Genomic DNA, 20,001 nt, shown 5'->3' with positions numbered 1-20,001 from the left:
TGTGCTCCTCTCAGGGCAGGCTGGCCCCTGCCCCTCCTTTCCAGAATCTTGTACATTTGTCCTCTCCCTGTGCCCTCTTACCGGTGCATGCCAGGCTATGCCCTCTGGGGAGGAGGCTGCCCTGTCCGTTTCCTCGGGGTGCAGCTGGAACTGGGGTCACACAGCCACAGCCGTGCCTGGGCGCTTCACGGGGGCACTGGCTCCTTTCGCCGTAGCAGCAGCGGTTGTCCTGAGAGGCTCCCGAGGCCCACCAGGCTCTGCCTGCCCGGGAGGCCCTCGGCCAGTGGCCTCAGTGCTGGCCCCTGCGTGGCCTGCCCGGGGGGGTGCCCCCTGACCCCTGCCGCCGTGTCTCTGCCCACAGGTGATCTTCCAGCTGCTCGCCAAGCAGTGCGGAGCCTGCCGGGAGCAGCCCCGAGGCGCTGTCTTGCAGCCGTGCCAGCACCGTGTGCTCTGTGAGCCGTGTGCGGCCAGTGCGCCCGAGTGCCCCTACTGCGAGGGCCGGCCCCTGCAGTGGTGACCCCGCTGGGGGACACATTGCTGGGCTCGGAGGCTTCAGCGGTCCCCGTGCATGTGGCCGCTTCGTCACTCACCCCTGGAGCCGATGTCAGAGCCCCTCCGCCCTCCGTGGTGTTTCCACCGGTCCCGCCCTACCGACGGTTTCAAGGTATTCTCCTCGGAAACCTTCACAGCAGAGCCACGGCCCCCGCCCGCCTGTCCCCAGGAGCACTGTCGCCTTGGCGGTCTGGGTGGCCCCTGCACTGCTGTGACCAGGCCACTGCGTCAAAGCACTTTGTAACGTGAGAGATTTAGTTAGATGTTGCCAGTTGCTCTAAGCTGCTTTCTCAGTTGGTGTTTTGGATACGCGGTGACACGAGGCTTTGTGTGTGTGAACCTGGCGCTTCCGCCGGCTGCTCACGCACCGTGTGCTGAACCTGAGAGTTCGTATCTGAGACCGGCACTTAAATGAGCATTTACCTAGCAACGAGACCTAGGATTTTTACTGTTTTCAAATTAAGTGCAAACAAGTAGTATTTATAAGCAGAGAGTGATTATTGAAAGACAGACACATAGACATGTAGATGTTTTTAATTTTATGAAAGGAACTAATTTTCCTAAACGTGCACGTGCAGTTGGAGTTCTATATTCGTGTCCTGGGGTGACGCTGGGCACTGTCACGTGTCTGTGATCCGTGGCCACTCTAAGTGCCTGTGCCTTGCAAGAGAAGTGAAGGGACAATTCATCTGGTTTTGTCTTATCCCTGAGACCGGAAAGACAAGCTGATACTCATGAAAAATGCAAACAAGGCATCAGATTTTAGAGGTTTTTAAAATTTCTAAGGAGCGGTGTTCAGACTGGTTGCCGAGATCGTGGTGGCAGTGGTGCTTTGTGATTTCTCACGCCACTGGGCCTCCAGCTCACGCAGGGGGCGGCGCTGCTGCTGCGAGGGGCTCGCGAGGCGCGTTCTGGGGTCGGGGTGAGGGTCTGAGCCGGCACTGTCGCCTGGTCTGAACGCCGAGTTGCTCCCAGCTCAGCCACGTGACGGAGGTGGGACAGGACCAGGCTGCAGGGCCTCGGTGACTTGGAGCAGGGGTGGCCAGGCTCCCTCTGTCCGTCCACCCAGCCCCTGCCTGCAGCGGAAACGCTCCTCAGAACGTGTCTCGGGCGGTGACATGAACCTCTCTGGTCAGGAGTGGGACTTTTCCTGGACCCCCGGGGAGGAGGGACGGCTGTCCCTGCTTGGCCAGGGCTGGCGCTCCACGAGGCAGGTCCGACTGCCGCGAGGGTGCATGAGGAGGGGCAGGCTCCAGCCCCCTGGGCCGGAAGGGAACAGCGACACGCTTCTGCTGACCCGTGGCTTTGCCAAAGACTTTTAATAGCATTTTTTAAAATGCAAAGTGACTAGGTAAAGATTTTTATCCATGACCAAATTAGAATGTATTTAACATAGGAGTTTTAGGGACACTTTTTAATGTAAAACAAACTGATAGCAAAGTTTTATCATTTTGAAGGGAGTGGACCCATGACAGTCTGCCGCTAGTCTGCTATTAAAGGTAACTATTGACTTGGTTTTAGTGAATCTATTGTTTTTAATTACAGTGATAATGATTTATTAGCTTAGTACCTAGAAATTACATATATTTTGTGCTACTGTTATCACTGTTTAAAGTTATTTTTATTATTTATGTACTTGTTTCCCACTTCAAGCCTTTGGTCTTTGTTGGGAATGACGGGACGATGTTTATTACTGATGTCTCGCCTAGACATTTTCAAATTATAAATAATTAAGGACAATTAAGCTTTAGGTCTGTTTATAAGCTACTCTGGTCAGTTCTTTCTGTGGAATCTGGCTGGTCTCCGGAGTGTGTCTCCAGGACACATGCTGGGGGTGGTGGCGGCTGGGAGACGGGGGTGGCACAGGCCTCCCTGTGCACACGCTGCTCTCAGGGCAGGGTCGGCGGTGGGGACGGCTGTGCGGTGGGAAGACCAAAGAACTGCCCAGGAGGGGAACTCCGAGGCACACGGCACTGTCAGGCAGTGACAGCGGCAGACCTGGGGGACTGCCCAGGCCTCTGGGATAGAGCCCAGGTGACCGAAGTGGGCGAACTTCCCCCTCCCTTGGCCTCAGAGGCCGAACCGCAAGGGTCGGGTGGGGAAGTTCCAGGTGCAGGTGCTGCCGCAGCACTGTGCTGCTCACGCCTGGTGCTTGTTGCCTGTTGTCTGTCAACCGTGTTAAGTACCGGCGGGAACAGTAGAGCAGCACGACGTTCGTGTGACTGGTCAGCAGTTGTTCTTCGTTCAATGTGGACGCTTCATGTGGATTAATTTATAGAAGCCCCAATATGTTGTTGAGTATTTAGATGAGAATGTTATTTGAATGGAATTTTCTTAACCAAGAAGGTAGTATTTAATCATTTACTTGTAGTGAATTGTTTAAAGTTAACACTTGTTTAAGTTTTTTACACTATAACATTTATGCAATGGTTTACAGAAGTCATGGAATTATTTTTATCAGTATGAGAATTAATTAAACCTCTGAATCTTTATTTTGTCTCCATCTCTGCACACAAACTGAGACTGGCCATCTGTTCCCTGGAGTGTCCCCGCCTTGGGCCCCTGCTGTAGTATACTTGCCCCGCGACCATGGCCTCTCTGCCCTACCCCCCCACGCTCCCGGAGGTTCTGAGTCACAGGAAGTTCCCGCGTGGTCCTGGGTCACCTCGCAGCTGCTCGGGGGGTCTGTCTGTGGGTGTGCTGTGGGCCAAGTGCTCGGAGCTGGAGGTTCCTGCCAGGACACCGGGTGGCACGTCAGGCCCTGGCCCCACGCAGCAGGAGGCTGCAAGGTGGGCTCTGCCTCACCCCAGGTGTGACTTACCTGTGGGCTTTGTGTAGTGGATGCCATGCTGCGCGAGCAAACTTCTGAGCCTTTTTATCTCCTTTGACAGCTCTGCGTGCGCCTAGGCCACAGGCGTTCAAGGGAAAGTCAAGCCCCGTGGTGGGAGGCTGTCACGTCCAGGGTCCCCTCCCCAGTTCTGTACCTTTCTGCAGTTTTCCAGGGTCTCAAACCCCGGGCCCTTGGGCCCTCCCTCCTGCAGCCCGGGTTCATTTTCTCCTGAGGTCTTTAAATAGCCCGCGTCCTCGAAAAGCGCCCTCAGCAACTTCTCATGGCCCTGAAGGTGGAGGTGGCAGATGGAGCACCCGCTCCACTGGGCAGCCGGGGTGCCCCCCGCACGTGCACCCACCTGGGGCGTGATCAGCTCGTCGGCCAGGTCCTGCTCCACCTGGTCCCACCGCTGCTGCAGGGCCTCCGGCAGCGCCGGGTACACTGAGGATCCAACCAAACCCGGATTGGCCGAGCCCCGGCACCACCCCCCGGCCGTGGCCCGGCGTCCTACCTAACAAGGAGTGGGGGTGGCAGACCAGGGGGGTCTCGAACGTCAGCGAGTAGATGCAAGTGCTGGGCTCAGACACGTGGGCCAGTCGGTTGCTCTTTCCACAGGTAAGCTCCACCTGGGGAGGGCACCTTGGTGGGCAGGTTGGGGGAGCCCAGGCCCCTCTTCCCGGGCACCCGTCCTCGCAGCCCCACCTTGCTCTGCCGGCTCCGGGAGCGGCAGGAGTCACCGTCCCTCATCCACATGCCCGCGAAGGTGTTGTTGGTGATCTCCCACTCCTGCCAGATGCTGGGGGGGCGGGGGGGGGGGGCAGGCGCGTGAGTCTGGGCCCGGGACCGAGGCACCACCCGGCCGTGCCCTGCTCACCCGAGGATGCCGCTGTAGGCGTTCCAGCGGAAGGTCTGCTCGTGCTGGGTCACGTTGTGGAATGGGCAGAACTCATACTTGTACCTGGGGGCACAGGCGGCGTCAGGGGGTCCCTGGCTCCACCCACCCCACCCCCAAGCCCCCACTTACGTGGACTCCACCAGGCTGAAGCACTTGCCGGCAAGTCTGAAGAGATGCTCGGGCCCTAGGAGAGCAGAGCAGCAGCTGAGATGGGGCTGTGCCAGGCCGGGGGAAAGGCGGGCACCCCGCCACACTGGGGGCTGTCAGGGCAAAAGCCTATAGCGAAGCCCGAGGGCTTGACTGACATCAGCAAACGCCAGACCAGGAAGCTCCCAGCTCGGTGCCCGTGGAAACCAGAGCACCAGGAACTGGCTGAGCCAACCTTGCAGCCGGTGAGCACCCACCCGACAAAAGGCCACTTTCAAACGGGCAGGACGGGCTCTGTGGCGTTCATGCTGGTCTCACGCTGCCTACCCAGCTCCCAGGAGGGCCGGCGGCTGTCAGGCAAAGCAGCAGGGACCTGGGGCCGGCAGCCACCCTGGCCCTCGGCTGACCCTGAGGCGCAGGGCACACCCAGCCAACAGGGGAGGGCCGCGCTACAGCACCAGTTGGCAAGGGCGGGCAGAGTAGCCTGTTTGCCAAAGGACCAATTTTCAACAAAAAAATCACAAGGCACAAAAGAAACAGGAAAACACGTCCCATTCAGAGGGAAAAAACTGAGAAACCAACTGGGAATTGTACATCCAGGTAAACTCTCCCGCACAGACAGGCCTGCCCCAGAGGACACGGCAGGTGGGCCGCGTGCGCACGGGACACCACGCGGTGCCCGGGAGCTGGGTGGAGAGGAAGGCCCCCACTGATGGCAAATACGCCACAGACTCTGAAATCTATAGGATTTAAAAGACAAACGCATAAAAGCTGATTAGAAATCTGTGCTGGGGTACACGAGATACGGAGGTGTAATCACCGCTGGGCGCAGAACCGTGTAGCATTGGTTCCTGAGGTGACTGAAGTTAAGTTGCGGTAAATTTAAACTCAGATTGGATAACTGTGGGATGTTATACATAATCCCCATGGTAACCATAAAGGAAATGGCAACAGAATATATAAGAAAAGGAATCAAAATATGTCCCTACAGCAAAAGCCAACAGGGAGGCAAGAATGAAGGAAAAGACGGAAGCGTCACGATGTTCTTTCCGTTTTGTTCCCTTTGTTGTGATCAGGGAGGACGTGGATTAACTCCCTGCTCAAAGGCACAGAGAGGTGGAACGAGCAGGGAAACGAGGGCTCTCGCGCTGCAAACGGCCACACGAGAGCCAGGGAGCCGGCACTGAGCTCAGCTCACGGAGACTGTAGCAGCCACACAGGAAGTGAACACTGGCAAAACTGAGGGGAAACCAGTTCTACCTTAATGCTCGGGGACAGAGGCGTCCCCCCTAGCAACGGGTGGAACAGCGGGAAGAAGAGGAGACCAGACTCACGACTCCCCCACAACAGCCTCAGTTTCCCTGCAACACTCGTCTCCACAAACGTACAAAGAATGAAACTGTACAAACTGTCAAATGAAACTAGAAATCAGTGGCTGCAGGGAAACTGGAAAATTCACAAATACATGGAAATCAACAAGTTCTCAAGCAGCGGTCAATGCCCCGGGACACGCCAGACTAGGGACGTGGCAGAGCGGTGCCACCAGGGAAGCTTCCAGCTGTGCACACTTAGATTCCTCCGATCAGTAACCTAACTTTTTGTACCTTAAGGCAGCGGGCCCCAACCTTCTTGGCACCAGGGACCAGCTTCGTGGAGGACAGTTTTCCAGGGCCTGAGGGAGGGGTGGGAGCGGCTGTAAACACAGACGAGGCTTCCCTCGCCCCCACTCACCTCCTCTTGCAGCGGGTTCCTAACAGGCCACGGACCAGGGTCCGCAGAGCGCAGCCCGGGGCTTGGGGACCGCAGCCTTAAGGAACTAGAAAAAGAAGAGCAAACTAACCCAAAGGTAGCAGAAGGAAAAAAAAACAAAGATCAGAGATAAATAAAATAACAATTATAAAAACAGAGAAAAACAAAAACTAAAAGTTGGTTCTTCAAAATATCAACAAAACTGACCAAGCTTTAGCCAGACTGACCAGGAAAGAAAGACTCAAAGTACGAAAACCAGAAGTGAAGGGGGCCTGTCCCTACCGACGTCACAGAGTGTCTACACTGCCGGGAGCAACTGTCCCTACCGACGTCACAGAATAAAGAGGCTGAGTGTCTACACTGCCAGGAGCAACTGTCTGCACTGGTGGCCTGGACGCGATGGCTGATCCCGTAACACACACAAGCTGTACGTGCTGAGACCGAGTGGTCAGAAACCTCCCGAGGAAGAAAAGCCCAGGACCTGGCTTCACTGGTGACTTCTATTAAACATTTAAAGAACATCAGCTTTTCTCAAATGCTCAAAAAATGGGAGGGGGGAGAACACTTCGTAACTTACTCTATGATGCCACAATTACCCTGACCACTGTCCCTTATAGGCCGGGTGCGGTGGCTCACACCTGTAATCCCAGCACTTTGGGAGGCTGAGGCAGGAGGATCACTAGAGCCCAGGAGTTCAAGACCAGCCTGGGCAACATGGTGAGACCCCATCTCTACAAAAATACAAAACTTAGCCAGGCGTCGTGGCATGCGCCTGTAGTCCCAGCTACTCTCCAGGCCAAGCCAAGAGGATGGCCTGAGCCCAGGCGTTGGAGGTTGTAGTGAGCTAGGATGACGCCACTGCACTCCAGCCTGGGCAACAGACCCTGTTCTCAAAACAAAACCCAACCAAAAAAAAAAAAACTCCTATAAACACTGATGCAAAAATCCTCAACAAAATACCAGCAAAATGAACGCAGCAGTGTATCGAAAGGATCGTGTACCATGACCAGGTGAAGTTTCTCTCCTGGAAGGTAAGGATGTGTCAACACATGAAAATCAACCACTGTAACGCACCACAGGAACAGAACGAAGGGGCAAACGACCACAATTCACCTTGAGCAATGCAGACAAAGCAGCTGGCAAAAACCAACACCCTTTCTTTATAAAAGCACAGGTTTTTTCTTTTTTCAAAGCTATCTGCAGTATTACTTTCTCTATTAAAAACCAAAATAAACACATAGGAGGTACAGGGTGACTATCCCCGGTGACCTGGCTCTTGCCCTTCCTCCTGAAGGAGCCAGAAGCTGCCACCAGAGAACCACTGTCCAAGGCCACTCTGAGTCTGCCCCTGCCAAGCCTGCCTGGAGTTTAGTTCCCTGACTTTTGGCTGTCCCCGGGGGCTGTGGCGCTTGTCCCTACCTGTGGACACAGGATACACCTCGGCCCCTCCTCTGGGTTGGCTGCCTGTGGGCGGCCCCTGCACCCGGACTCACCTACCACCCTCAGCCCCCTCGGGCACCTTCCACCCAAACCCCAAGGGGCCCCCGGGGCACCCAAGGCTGGCAGTGGCGGAGGCAGTCTGCTCACTCACGCCCCCGTGTGGCTGGCACGGGGATGGTGCCCCAGTGTGGGGGGCTCCAGCCGCTGGACGCTCACCCTCACCCAGGGGATGATGCCACAAGCCCACCCCGCTGGGATTCCTCAGTTGTGGGGCCACCACGTCCCTTGAGTGCAGCCCCTGGCCCCCTCCCAACCTGGCTGCCCTCCTCCTCCAGCCTGGCCCTCAGATCTCAGCTCCCAGCCCCCCCCACCATCCTTCCTGCCATGGGTACGGGCAGCGTGCAGGCGCCAGCCCCCACTGCGGTCTGCAGGCATCTACTCTGCTCCCCTTGAGCCAGACACACCCGGACACCTGGGCTGCACTCGTCACTACCCTGGCAGCGGGGACCATCCCCGGGTTCCTTATTTACCTGCCTGAGCACCACAGTCTGCACTGCCAGGACGCTCACTGCTGCCCTCTGCCCGCAGGCCCAGGTGACCCCCACCAGCTGTCCCTGTGCCCCAGCCCTGCGAGACCCTATTGGCTGGCTGAGTGCAGAGTCCCTCGTTCCCTCCCCGCCAGCGCTGCCCCTGCTCAGGCCCAGCGGTGGTGGGGAGGCCTTCACTGGCCCCGCGTCTCTTGGTGACAAGCCTTCCTGAGGGTGGCCCTTCCTCCCTGGCCCGACCCCACACCTATGCACCAATCCCCTCCTGGTTTCCACAGCCCACCAACAACTTCCCCCAGGGCCTCACCCACACCCACACCCACACCCACCCTGAGGAACCTTGAGCCTCCCGGGTCAGCCAGGACCCCTCCCCTAGCACCGACCAGGCTCCCATCCCTGTGGGAGGGACCCCCCTGCTCCACGCCTGCCCTCTCCCCAGCCCGGGGACCAGGCCCTGCCAACGTCAAGAGTCTTCCTGGCTGCCCACTGCCTCCCAACACCACCTCCGAGCCAGAACACCCTCCGGGGGCGCTGTGGCCACCAGCACCCTGCCCTGCCTGCTTCTGCCACATCAGGGACATTGGCTCCAAATCACAGACCTGCCAACCACTCACCACTGCCCACTCCCACTGATGCGGTGGAGACCTGGGCCCTTGGGGTGCCCACTGCCACAGCGCAGGGCCTAGCCCTACTGGCCTGCCAGTCCTGGCAAGGCTGCACCCCTCCTCCACCCCGCCACCGCCTCTGCCGGGACCTCCAAGCCCTGGGCCACGATCATGACAGTGTCCCGCTCAGCCTCATCTTTCTGCTCGGCTCCCTCAACAGACAGCAGCGCCCTGCGGCCCCGCGCACGGGGCGGCTGCGCAGCTCACGGTGAAGGAGCGTCGCTTCAGAGAAGAAGAAAGCACTGAACACAGACGCACCTGGCGGCACAGCTAGAGAAAACACCAGCAAGACGGAAAAACATAAACTGCCGAAAAGCAGGTATGTCTCACATCAAGATAAAGAAGTCGGGTCCCTGACGACAGAACTTCCAGAAATCAAGAAACACCAAACCCAGCATGTAAATGTTTTCACACGTACATGTTCAAATATAAAATAAAAAGGACAAAACAAGTCCATAAACCGAAAACAAAGCAAAACAAATGAATCTTACTGTGTATGATTAGCATCGTCACCTCACAGTGGAAAGAGTCATCTCCAGGGGGTCAAGAACATGTTACTTCCTGGACTCTTGAACCCGTCACACCTACGCCAGAGGCAGTAACTGTGCTGATGACATCGGAAGCCTCTGGACACCAGACCAGCCCTACTGCGGCCGCCACAGGCCGCGCCATCCCGTGGCTTCTGACACCTCCACTCCCCCCTTCTCCTCCCATGTGTGTTTACCTCAACTACCCGCCGTAGCTCAAGTTACTGGTTTAATCTTGTTTTCATTTGGGGGTGAAGATTCAGTTCCAGTCTTCTAGATCTAGGTTTCTAATTAAGTATCCAGTCAAGTACTCACAGCACAAGCGATGGGTTAACTTTAGAATCAGAACTGGTGCTGGGTGGGGTTTGCAAGAATCTTTTTTGTTTCGAGATGAAATTTCCACCTGTTACGTATCATTCTTGCTGCTGCGCTATAAAGCCCTAGTAAATGTGAGGCGCCCCTGAGGGCTCCATTGTTCTCCGAGACGAGAAATTGTCCCTGTGTTAAGTTAAAAGCCCTGGGCAGGCACCGTGGCTCGTGTCTGTAACCCCAGGACTTTGGGAGGCCAAGGTGGGCAGACTGCTTGAGGCCAGGAGTTGACGACCAGCCTGGGAAACAGAGAGAGACCCAGTTTCTACAAAGAAAAACAAAAAAACAAAAAAACAAACTAGCAGGGTGTGACGGCAAGCCCCTATAGTCCCAGCTACTCAGGAGGCTGAGGCAGGAGGATCACGTGAGCCCAAGAATTTGAGGTTGCTGTGAGCTATGATGATGCCACTGCACTCCAGCCAGGGTGACAGAGCAAGACTGTTTCAAAAAAAAAAAAAATTATACCAGTCACCGCACCTTCAGCATCTCCTGTTTTCACGCTTGGCTCTCAGTTTCCTGGCTTTTGTTCTCACAATCCCTTCTGCCCCCTTTGCTGTCCTGTGTAGTGATTTGGTGAGAGAAATTTTTGCTGCACCCCCATCCTGCACCACATATGAGTTCCAAGTTTTATTACTGCAATAAAAGAGCTTCAGGCTGGCTTTTCTCAAAAACAAACAAAAAACCCCCCACAAAAGTCAATGTCATAAAAATCTAAAAAAATAAAGGGGGAGGGGGCTGTGCCAGATGAAAAGACTCACGAGACGTAATTAGCCAAGTGCACATGTGAACCCTGACTGGCCCTGCACGGAAACGGGGTGGAGACAATGGCAAAGGCCTTCTTGACGCCCTGGCAAAGTTTGGATACGCACTGGCTGCGTTACAGAATCACTGCTGGTCTGGGGGGTGGAAGTGTCACACTGGAAGTATTTGGGAGCAGAGTCATGATGTCTGTAATTTATTTTCAAGTGCTTCAGAAAATATTCACTTTTTAAAAAATGGCCACAGAAGGAGAAGACAAAGCAGGCAGGGCACAACGTTAACTGCTGCCGTAAGGAGAGCACACTGGCCTCGTCTCATTCTTCCCATTTTTTTACTTCATACTTTTAATAACAGAAACTTTAAATACTTTTGTTCAGAGTCAGCGTCCACATAACAAACCACAAACATGGCGCTGCACTATCTAGCCCCAGTGTTCCCAACCTCACTCTTGACCGGCCGCTCAGTCCCCTCTGGCCCTGGCTCCCTGCGCAAGGTCCCTTTGCAGGACCCCGCCCCGCAGACAGCCACGTGCTCACTCCCTTGTCTCCTTCAGCTTTTGGCTAAAATGTCACTTCGCAAGACATCTCCTGACCACCTTGTTTAAAGTGGCAGTCCCCAAAACAACACACGCACTCCCTTCTCTGCCTCACATACCTGCATAGCATTCTTCCCCACTGAGCAATGTGCATATTTTACCCACTTCTCTGTTCACTGCCGATCCCTCCATTCCCACCAGACTGTCAGCTCCACGAGCACAACCGCTGGTGCGTTTTGTTCATTGCTGCAAGCCCAGCACAGACCCTCTTCGAGATTGTTGTTTCTTTAGTACTCAGTGTTCAAAATGCACATAGTCTGTGACCCAGCAACTTCACCCCTGGGATCTCTGGGAAGCCGCTCACACAGGGTATAGACAGGCGCCTCCAAGGGATGTTCTCCACAGTACTACTGCTCATGGCCGAAATGTGTAAGCAGCCTAAGGACAGCGGGTGCCCAGAGAGGAGTGCACAGCCATGCTACGGAGACCAAGCACCAAGCGAACAGAACGAAGACCTATATCCACCACCAGGAAGAATTCAAGACATACAGCAAGTGACAAAGTAGCAAAGTACTTGTGTAGCATCAATGTGAGTGGGGGCTGCGGGGGTCCTGGTCTACCGCAGCCAGGCACCCGGGGGGACCAGCGGCAGCGACACGCGCCGGGCCCTTCCCATGGAGTCTGGCGAGCGTTCCCCCTGCCCGGCCCATTCCCCTCCTCGCCACACACGCCGGTCCCCCACCGGGTCCGCGCAGCCCCTCGCCCCGGCCGGCGCCTGACAGCCGACTTAGAACTGGTGCGGACCAGGAAAATCCGACTGTTTAATACAACAAAGCATGGCGAAGGCCCGCGGCGGAATTAACGCGACCACGTAATTTCTGCCCAGAGCTCTGGCAGATCAAAAGGGAGTCCCAACTGGGGCCGCCCCCTGGCTCTCTTTATTTTCAGGCCACACTATGTGCTAAAAATTATAATAAAAGATTAAAACAGCAGGGGGGGACAAGTACAAAATTAAATAATGACTTACCTAGAGACATAACGGACTAATTAAATTCACACAAACAGAGGCTGGGAAAAATTCAGAACTTTATGTAAAAAACCAAAGCCCAAAAAAGACATGGGATCAACAGAGCAGAGGTCAGACATCAGTAACAATAATGCCGGTTAAAACTACTACGCCGGAAGCCCTCAAAATTATAAAGTGTCTCAATTGGGTAAAACTCTAAGGAAAAAAAAGGGCTAACGGTAAATATATTATATCGTAACCAATTCCCTTTTAGACATTCTACATGGGATTTCGTAAACAGAGTGTAAAACCAGGTAGAGACCCGGCCAGCGACAGACGCGGGTTTTATACACAAAAAGCACGGCCTTCCGGGCCTGATCCTGGATCTCCTCACTGCCACCATTACTGTCTAGCCTGCCAAGGGCACACATTGGCAGACGCGGATATCGGTACCTCCGCTGGCTCCGAAATCGACTTGGTGTGCGTCTTTTGGTAAAAATGCCTCCACTCTAGTAGTTAAACGTTTTCTCTAAACTTATATTTTCTTATACAATAACGGGCCAGTCCCAGTCTGTACCTTGTATTCACTATACACCTATTAAATGTTTTCTAAAAAATTTCTGGGATTTTCAGCGCGGGGCAAAGCCCTACGGATTCACTATTAATACTTTTAATTTACAAAAATTTTCTAAACAAAAATGGCCCACATTTGGTGTGGTATGTCCACCAAAAAAAAAAAAAACACCCAGGCCACCCTCGCCAATCGTGTTCAAACTATAGTTTTTAAAAACCCAGGGCACCCTAATTAGATTCCTTATATACAAATTTAAAATAATATTTTAGTAAATAACCCAAAGTGGCTACAGACTTACAAAAAGCCAGGTGAAAAGGCTAAAACAAGAGTTCTTATAACCAAACCTTCCACTGGGAATAAAAAGCAACCCAAATTATACCCAGTCTTGCCTAATTCAGCGGAGGATCCTATTTTGTCAAGACCTCCTCCATACACTTCTGCCCCTAAAAAACCCCAAAACAAGCTGGAACCGAGCCCCGAGCCAATGAGCCCCCCACACACTCGGGGTGGCTCACATTATGGTTCCTCTCCTGATTCATCCCCAGGGGCGGCCTCACTCCCCTTAAGACGAGTGCCTCCCCCATCGGGTTCCGATCGGCCGCCATTCATGCTCTATGTGCCCTTTCTAACTTGTATAATTAAAAAAACCAACTCAACTTCACCAGATGACTCGACAGGTTAACAAGATGTTCCACCTGTACACAAGTCAATCCAGGTAAAAAAAACTAATCTTCCCCCGGGGGCTAGACTACGGGGACAAGCCCCCAAAAAACAATAAAAAATAAATTTTACTAAAGACAGGTAAATATAAATACCAGTATTTACTTATATTCGTTGACACTTTTTCTAAATAGATAAAAACTTTTCCTACAAAGTCAGAGACAACACAAGTAGTTGTAAAAAAATTAATAACTAAAATTGTCCCCAGATTTGGCCTCCCACTGCACTAAAATCCGACAATGGCCCGGCGTTTATCACCAAACAACTCAATTACTGGCCCAAGTGCTAAACATTAATTGAAAATTACACTGTACTTATAAACCTCAAAGTTCAGGACAAGTAAAAAAAATAAATAAGACATTAACAAAACATTAAATAAACTAAAACTAAAGACTAACAGACTGGGTAAGCCTCCTTTCCTTTACTAAAGACCAAATATACTCCCTATGTTAAAAACTTAACCCCACACAAAACCATGTTCCGCCGACCGCCCCCACTTATCCCCAAGCTGCGGGAGGACAAGATAACAGAGTTAAATAACCATTCCCTTCTTAAGTCATTACAGGCCTTACAGTCTGGTGCCCAACAGACCCGGGGCCTTGTAAAGGCCACTCATCCTGGACCAACTAATCCTCCCTCTGAAAAAACTTCGTTCCAGGTACAGCCGGGAGACTTTCTCTAAATAAAAAAACTCCAACCAGCTACCTTGGAGGCCAGGTAGACTAGACCCCTGCCAGTGATCCTCACTACGCCAACAGCGGTAAAAGTTGCCGGAAAACATCACTGGATCCACCTCATGCAGATTAAAAAGACGACCCCAGATCAACTCCCCAAAAAATAGATCACCCGGTCCACTGAAAACCTGCTAAAAATAAAACTTTCCAGAGCCTCCTCTGGTTTTTCCTAGTTACCTGTCTCAATCCAGCAGACAACACCCCCCACCAACCCATAAATTACACCTAGGTACTTACCAGAACAGATAAAACTGTAGTGGCCCAAAACTCTTCCCTATCTCAACCCGTCTTCCATTTCAATCTTTGTCTATTGTTTAATAAAATAAAAGACCATCCTAACAAAACCAGATACCAAATGGGGTCACAAGGACACTCGGGGAGCGGTTACCTCAGAGCCAAAAACTACAGGTGTAGTGACAGAGGTCTAAAACAGGGTCTACTGACCTACCAACACTATTATTTATCCTACAACTAGGCCGCCAAAATGTCAAAAGCAGGGCAAGTACTATTGTGCCAGCTGGGGTTGTGACAATGACATCATGGGTACACAAGGACCCCTATATTTCACTGACTCAAGACAAACAAAACTACACCACTAATACACTTGGGTCTTGTAACCCCATGGCCATCAGGATTTATCAGTGACACACTCATACCGAGGCTTCGGAAAAGACATAAAAATTAAACTTTATGCCACAACTGGAAAATACTCAGACCCAGGGGTCCTGTTCACCATACAAAAATTCACTCCTACATGGCCTAATAACCCTATGAGACCCAACCACGATTTATATCTAAATCTGCCGCCAGCACAAACTCCCCAGCCTACTAATCAACCAAACCCTACCAAAAACATCCCTACAACCTCTCCTTCCCATACCCTGACGCCTAAACCCCAAAGACAGCCACTCCTTAACCTGTTAAACTCAGTCTATAAATTCCTCTATAAAACTAGTCCTAATATAACCGAGGATTATTAACTCTGCCTAAACCCAGAACCTCCCCATTATGTGGGCATCAAAGCCACCAACTCTGTTGGCCCCACAAAAACAGATACTAAAAACTCCACAACAGGCCGGGCGCGGTGGCTCACGCCTGTAATCCTAGTCCTCTGGGAGGCCGAGGCAGGTGGATCGCTCGAGGTCAGGAGTTCGAGACCAGCCTCAGCAAGACCCCGTCTCTACTAAAAATAGAAATAAAAAATTATCTGGACAACTAAAAATATATATAGAAAAAATTAGCTGGGTATGGTGGCACATGCCTGTAGTCCCAGCTACTCAGGAGGCTGAGGCAGGAGGATCGCTTAAGCCCAGGAGTTTGAGGTTGCTGTGAGCTACGCTGACGCCACAGCACTCACTCTAGCCCAGGCAACAGAGTGAGACTCTGTCTCCAAAAAAAAAAAACAAAACCCAAAAAAACTCCACAACAAAAAAAATCCAAAAACATTACTGTAAATGGGGTCAAAAGCCAAAACTCACTTTAAAAGGTCTCCAGGGACAGGGAACCTGTCTCTACTCCCCTAAATTCATCTTAGCCAGATCTCCCTATAGTGACTCCTACAGTTCTGTTATAAAAATCAACTCCACCGATCCAGAAAATAAAACATTTCTGGTGGCCCCCCTCAAAAAACTTGGTTTACTTATACCCCTAAAATCACCCCTTACATACGGCCGTCCATTATATCCCAGAAAAAGGATCTTTACGTCTTTATACATATTGTCCCCCAATATACTATTACCCTGGGAAAAAAAAAACTTACAGGTTCCAGTGCCCTCCAGTGTCAGACAAGCCACACCTGTCCTAGTGCCCCTACTTGTAAAATTAAAGATCACGGGCTCAACAGCTATTAAAAACCTCTGCCTTAATAACAAACAATCAAAATTTTAAAATCTTAAGCCAACAAATCGATCTCAATAAACTAAAAAAATCTGTCACTCACTTAAAACACTCAATAAATTCCCTTACAAAAGTAATTTTACAAAATCGCCAAAGCCTGGACCTCCTGTCCCTTAAACAAGGTGGCTTATATATAACTCTAAAAAAACATGCTGTTTTTACACTAATCATTCAAAAATAATCAAAAATAACCTCTCCCAAATACAAAATAGACTAAAAAAAAAAAAAGTAAAAATAACAACAATAAACATAAAAATCTTTTTTCATGGTCCCCTTGGCTGACCACTCTCCTATCAACAATGGCTGGGCCACTAGTCTTATTCCTACTAACCTTACTAGTTGGCCCATATGTACTAAACTACCTGTTATCATACATACAAAAACAAATCCAAAATATAAAATTAATGGTATTCCAAACTCATTATCATCACATCTGTGATGACAAATCAAGAATTTAATTCTCACAAAAAACCAGTGGGGAATGTAAAGGCCCACTAGAAAACTTATGCTTGCTCGCTAGGTGACCGATGTCCGCTTGACCTAAGTCTCTAATTTAAACCTCTGTTTGCTCGCTAGGTGACCTATGTTCAGCTTGACCCATGTCTCTAACTGGAAAGATGTACCCTACAGAGATAAAACAAAGCAATTAACTTATAACTAATTGTTTAAACTTTCCAACTGCCTGTCCTAAAATTTGTCGTGCTTGCTAACGCCTAAAAAAATGTTCCTTAATTAGTGCTGTTTTTGTAAACCTGCTCACTTAAAAAATGTAACCGAAACGGGGGTCCGAGACTGGTCCGAGACCTCACAGCTACAAAAAAAATAATATAATGTCATTTCAACCACCGTCCTTAAAGTCACGTAGCCCACAGTCACATAACTCTAACTTAAAATAATATAACACCTTCCTATTTTTTCGGCTCAGGGCCATTCTCTGTACCTGTACCCTAACAGGGCAAGGGGTGGTCTCGCTGGCCAGCTAATAAAGACTCATAACTTGACTCAATTCGGTCCCTAGGTGGCCATTTCTCACACTCCGTACTATAACAGAGATACCCACTTTACCTCGGTACAGGAACGCTTTGGTATATCCTCGCGCGCGCCACCATTCATTTCAGAAAGTTGACAAACCAGACGAGATTCCAGGCCTAACTCCAGGGTCCCGCACCCAAGGCCGCCCCTCCTTCCCCCCGGAGCCCCCGCGCCCACCGCCAAGGCTCTGCACTCACCAGACACGGGCGCCGGCTCCCTCTTGGGCTGGAGGCGGCTGGTCTGGGGCAAGAACAGGTTGTTCACCCTACGGCAAGCGGCGGGGTCAGCTGGGAACCGGCCCAGGCCGCCCGGCCCAAGCCGCCCCGCGACGCCGCTCACCCGAACGTGTTGGGCTCCTCCACCACCTTCATCTTGGCGGCGCCCGCGGGCCCTGCGGGGAGGGGATCGGTGAGGAGGGGCGGGGGGCGCGGGAGGGGTGGGGGGCGGGGGCGCACGGGGCCACTAACCGCGCGCCGCGAGCCCGAGGAGCAGCAGGACGCACGACGCCTTCGCCGCCATAGCTCCGCGGCGGTCATGTGAGCGCCTGTCGGGTCACGTGGCGGCGGGAACCGGAAGTGGCGTCCCGCGCGTGCGCAGACGCAACGGCTGAAGCGGATACCTGGCTGCTAAGGGGTGCGCTCGGGGTCTCCCGGAAGGGGTTCCCCGCCATGGGCCGCAGGAGGGCACCGCGCGGGCCGGGGGAGGAAGGCGGCCGAGCTCGGCACCTCCCCGGCCGCTCCTTGGAGGCTTTCTCCCGGGAGGTGGACGCCGCGCTGCGCGGTGAGCGGGGTGTGGGGCCGGCGGGGCGGGGGCCGCCCGCGGAGCTCGCGCTGAGCCCGGTGCCTTCTCTCCCCGCGCAGCGTCGGTGCAGCCAGAGGCGGCCGAGGGCGAGGGCGACCCGGGCCCGGCGGCGCTGCCCTGCGCGCTGGCCATGTGGGAGCTGGGCCACTGCGACCCCCGGCGCTGCACCGGCCGCAAGCTGGCCCGCCTGGGGCTGGTGCGCTGCCTGCGCCTGGGCCACAGGTTCGGCGGCCTCGTGCTCAGCCCCGTGGGCTCCCAGTACGTGTCCCCAGCAGACAGGTAGGCGCTGGGGACTGGGGAGGGGCGGGTGCCTGCCTTATCTTCTCCTGTTAATAAGCCGCCCCGTCTCCAGCGCATCGTTGTTTTCAGGGCTCACTTATTTGTACTTGTGTATCATACACACACACCCTCCACGCGTGGACAGGGAACGTGTCTGTCTGGTTTGCCCCCATTGCTTAGCGCAGAGTTTGGGAGGTAGGAGGGCCTAGGATAAACGTTTGTTGAGTGAATAAATTAGCATGCTCCAGGTACCCCACGCAGCTGCCTGGAAAGCTTGCTCATGCGGGCCCTTTGGGGATAGGGAGTGATGTCCTCATTTCCCTACCAAGGCCAGTCTCCGGGGACATACTTCACCTTAACCAAATGCTGTTCCTGACAGACAGCTGGTGGCACAGTCTGGGGTCGCTGTCATTGATTGCTCCTGGGCCCGACTGGATGAGACGCCGTTTGGGAAGATGCGAGGGAGCCACTTGCGGCTGCTGCCCTATCTGGTGGCTGCGAACCCTGTGAACTATGGCCGGCCCTGCAAACTTTCCTGTGTGGAGGCTTTTGCTGCCACCTTCTGCATAGTAGGTGAGTTTTAGGGCCCGACACCAGCCTGATGTGACAGCCTGGTGGTCCAGCTGTTCTGTGGGTAGAACCCAGGAGAATGTGAGCGATGTACAGGGAGGTGGTCAGGACAGGCCAGGGTTTCAGTCCCAAGTCCCACTTAAAGCTTAGGCCCTGGGCGGGTACAGTGGCTCACGCCTGTAATCCCAGCCTTCTGGGAGGCCGAGGCGGGAGGATCGCTTGAGGTCAGGAGTTCAGGACCAGCCCAAGCAAGAGGAGACCCCATCTCTACTAAAAACAGAAAAATTAGCCGGGTGTGGTGGCATGCACCTGTAGTCCCAGTTACTTGGGAGTCTGAGGCAGGAGGATCACTTGAGTCCAGGGGTTGGAGGTTGCTGTGAGCTGGGCTGATGCCATGGCACTCTACCCTGGGCAACAGAGTGAGACTGTGTCTCAAAAAACCAAACAAATAAATTTAAAAAGCTCAGGCCCTGTGTAGTTGAGTTGAGGCGGAGTGGGACAGCTATCCCACGAGGGCTGGTGCCACTATCCTTGTTGGCACTGCCCTGATGAGCTCCCCAACTTGTCCTTGGAATCTGGGTTCCAGAGAGGCCCAGGCAGAGACCCAGAAGGTGTGGGGGCAGCCTCAGTGGGGATGTTTGTGTTTCTCAGCAAAGGGGAGGGGCTTAGTTGGCTGCGGGGCTGTGGACTGTAGCAAGGGAGGTGGAGGCGGTGCAGGGGCTGTCAGGGCTATAAGTTGGTGTTCGTTGGGGACCCCACAGTTACCTGGAACAGCAGCACCACCCATCACCCTGGGGGATCAGGGTGCATTCTTGAAGGGATTGTCAGCATCTTTGGGTTTCCTGTTTCTGCACCATCAGGCTTTTCAGACCTTGCTATAATCTTACTGCGGAAATTTAAGTGGGGCAAGGGTTTCTTGGACCTGAACCGCCAGCTCTTGGACAAGTACGTGGCCTGCAGTGGCCCAGAGGAGGTACTGCGGGCAGAGCAGGAGTTCTTGGCCAGCCCCAGGGAGAGCCCCGAGGAGGAGGAGATCGGTGAGCCCTGGCACGGTGGGAGCTGAGACCGCCTCCAGGCCTGCCACCTCCTTTTGAAAAGTTGGGGGTTGGGGGTTTGGTTCTGCCCCGAGCTTACTCGCTTTCTTCTCTTGGTTCAGACCTCTTTGATGTGGATTCAGGGCGAGAGTTTGCAAACCCCAACAGGCCCGTGGCCAGCAACCGGTAGGTCCTTGGGCTTCCCAGTTCTCGGCAGCTCAGATCCAGGCCTCCCCTTGACCTCTGGCCTCAGCCTTTCCTGCTGCATGGGTGTGGATGTTTTCTGTCTAGGAAATAGGAAGGGGGTGTCCTCCTGGAGAGGTTCTGGTTAGAGAGTGTGGG

At 53.2% G+C, this 20,001-nt stretch overlaps 3 protein-coding genes across 5 annotated transcripts in view; 2 read left to right on the top strand and 1 right to left on the bottom strand.

Annotated features, from left to right (window-relative positions):
- UNKL (unk like zinc finger) overlaps positions 1-3,044 on the top strand; it is a 34,193-nt gene extending 31,149 nt beyond the window's left edge. For all 3 annotated transcript variants that reach the window (XM_045541064.1, XM_045541065.1, XM_045541066.1), the window contains one exon: positions 362-3,044. In XM_045541064.1, the coding sequence (XP_045397020.1) occupies positions 362-517 (156 nt within the window). In that variant the 3' untranslated portion in view covers positions 518-3,044. The remainder of the gene's footprint in view (positions 1-361) is intronic.
- GNPTG (N-acetylglucosamine-1-phosphate transferase subunit gamma) lies at positions 2,900-17,719 on the bottom strand. Its single transcript, XM_045541068.1, has 11 exons — positions 17,443-17,719; positions 17,315-17,366; positions 17,173-17,240; positions 4,407-4,461; positions 4,257-4,340; positions 4,085-4,178; positions 3,894-4,008; positions 3,741-3,823; positions 3,537-3,668; positions 3,374-3,455; positions 2,900-3,283 (listed from the first exon to the last, which is right to left on the bottom strand). The coding sequence occupies exons 1-11, from the start codon at positions 17,492-17,494 to the stop codon at positions 3,186-3,188; spliced, it is 915 nt and encodes a 304-aa protein (XP_045397024.1). The 5' UTR covers positions 17,495-17,719; the 3' UTR covers positions 2,900-3,185.
- The window catches only part of TSR3 (TSR3 ribosome maturation factor), a 2,870-nt gene continuing 436 nt past the window's right edge, over positions 17,568-20,001 (top strand). Inside the window, exons 1-5 of the mRNA XM_045541067.1 lie at positions 17,568-17,755; positions 17,836-18,055; positions 18,435-18,628; positions 19,486-19,662; positions 19,782-19,845. Of these exons, the coding sequence (XP_045397023.1) occupies positions 17,644-17,755; positions 17,836-18,055; positions 18,435-18,628; positions 19,486-19,662; positions 19,782-19,845 (767 nt within the window). The 5' untranslated portion in view covers positions 17,568-17,643. The remainder of the gene's footprint in view (positions 17,756-17,835; positions 18,056-18,434; positions 18,629-19,485; positions 19,663-19,781; positions 19,846-20,001) is intronic.

The sequence above is a fragment of the Lemur catta genome, chromosome 2 (assembly GCF_020740605.2).
Source record: "Lemur catta isolate mLemCat1 chromosome 2, mLemCat1.pri, whole genome shotgun sequence".
Classification (NCBI taxonomy): Eukaryota; Metazoa; Chordata; class Mammalia; order Primates; family Lemuridae; genus Lemur; species Lemur catta.
This window is presented reverse-complemented; position numbering and strand designations above follow the sequence as displayed.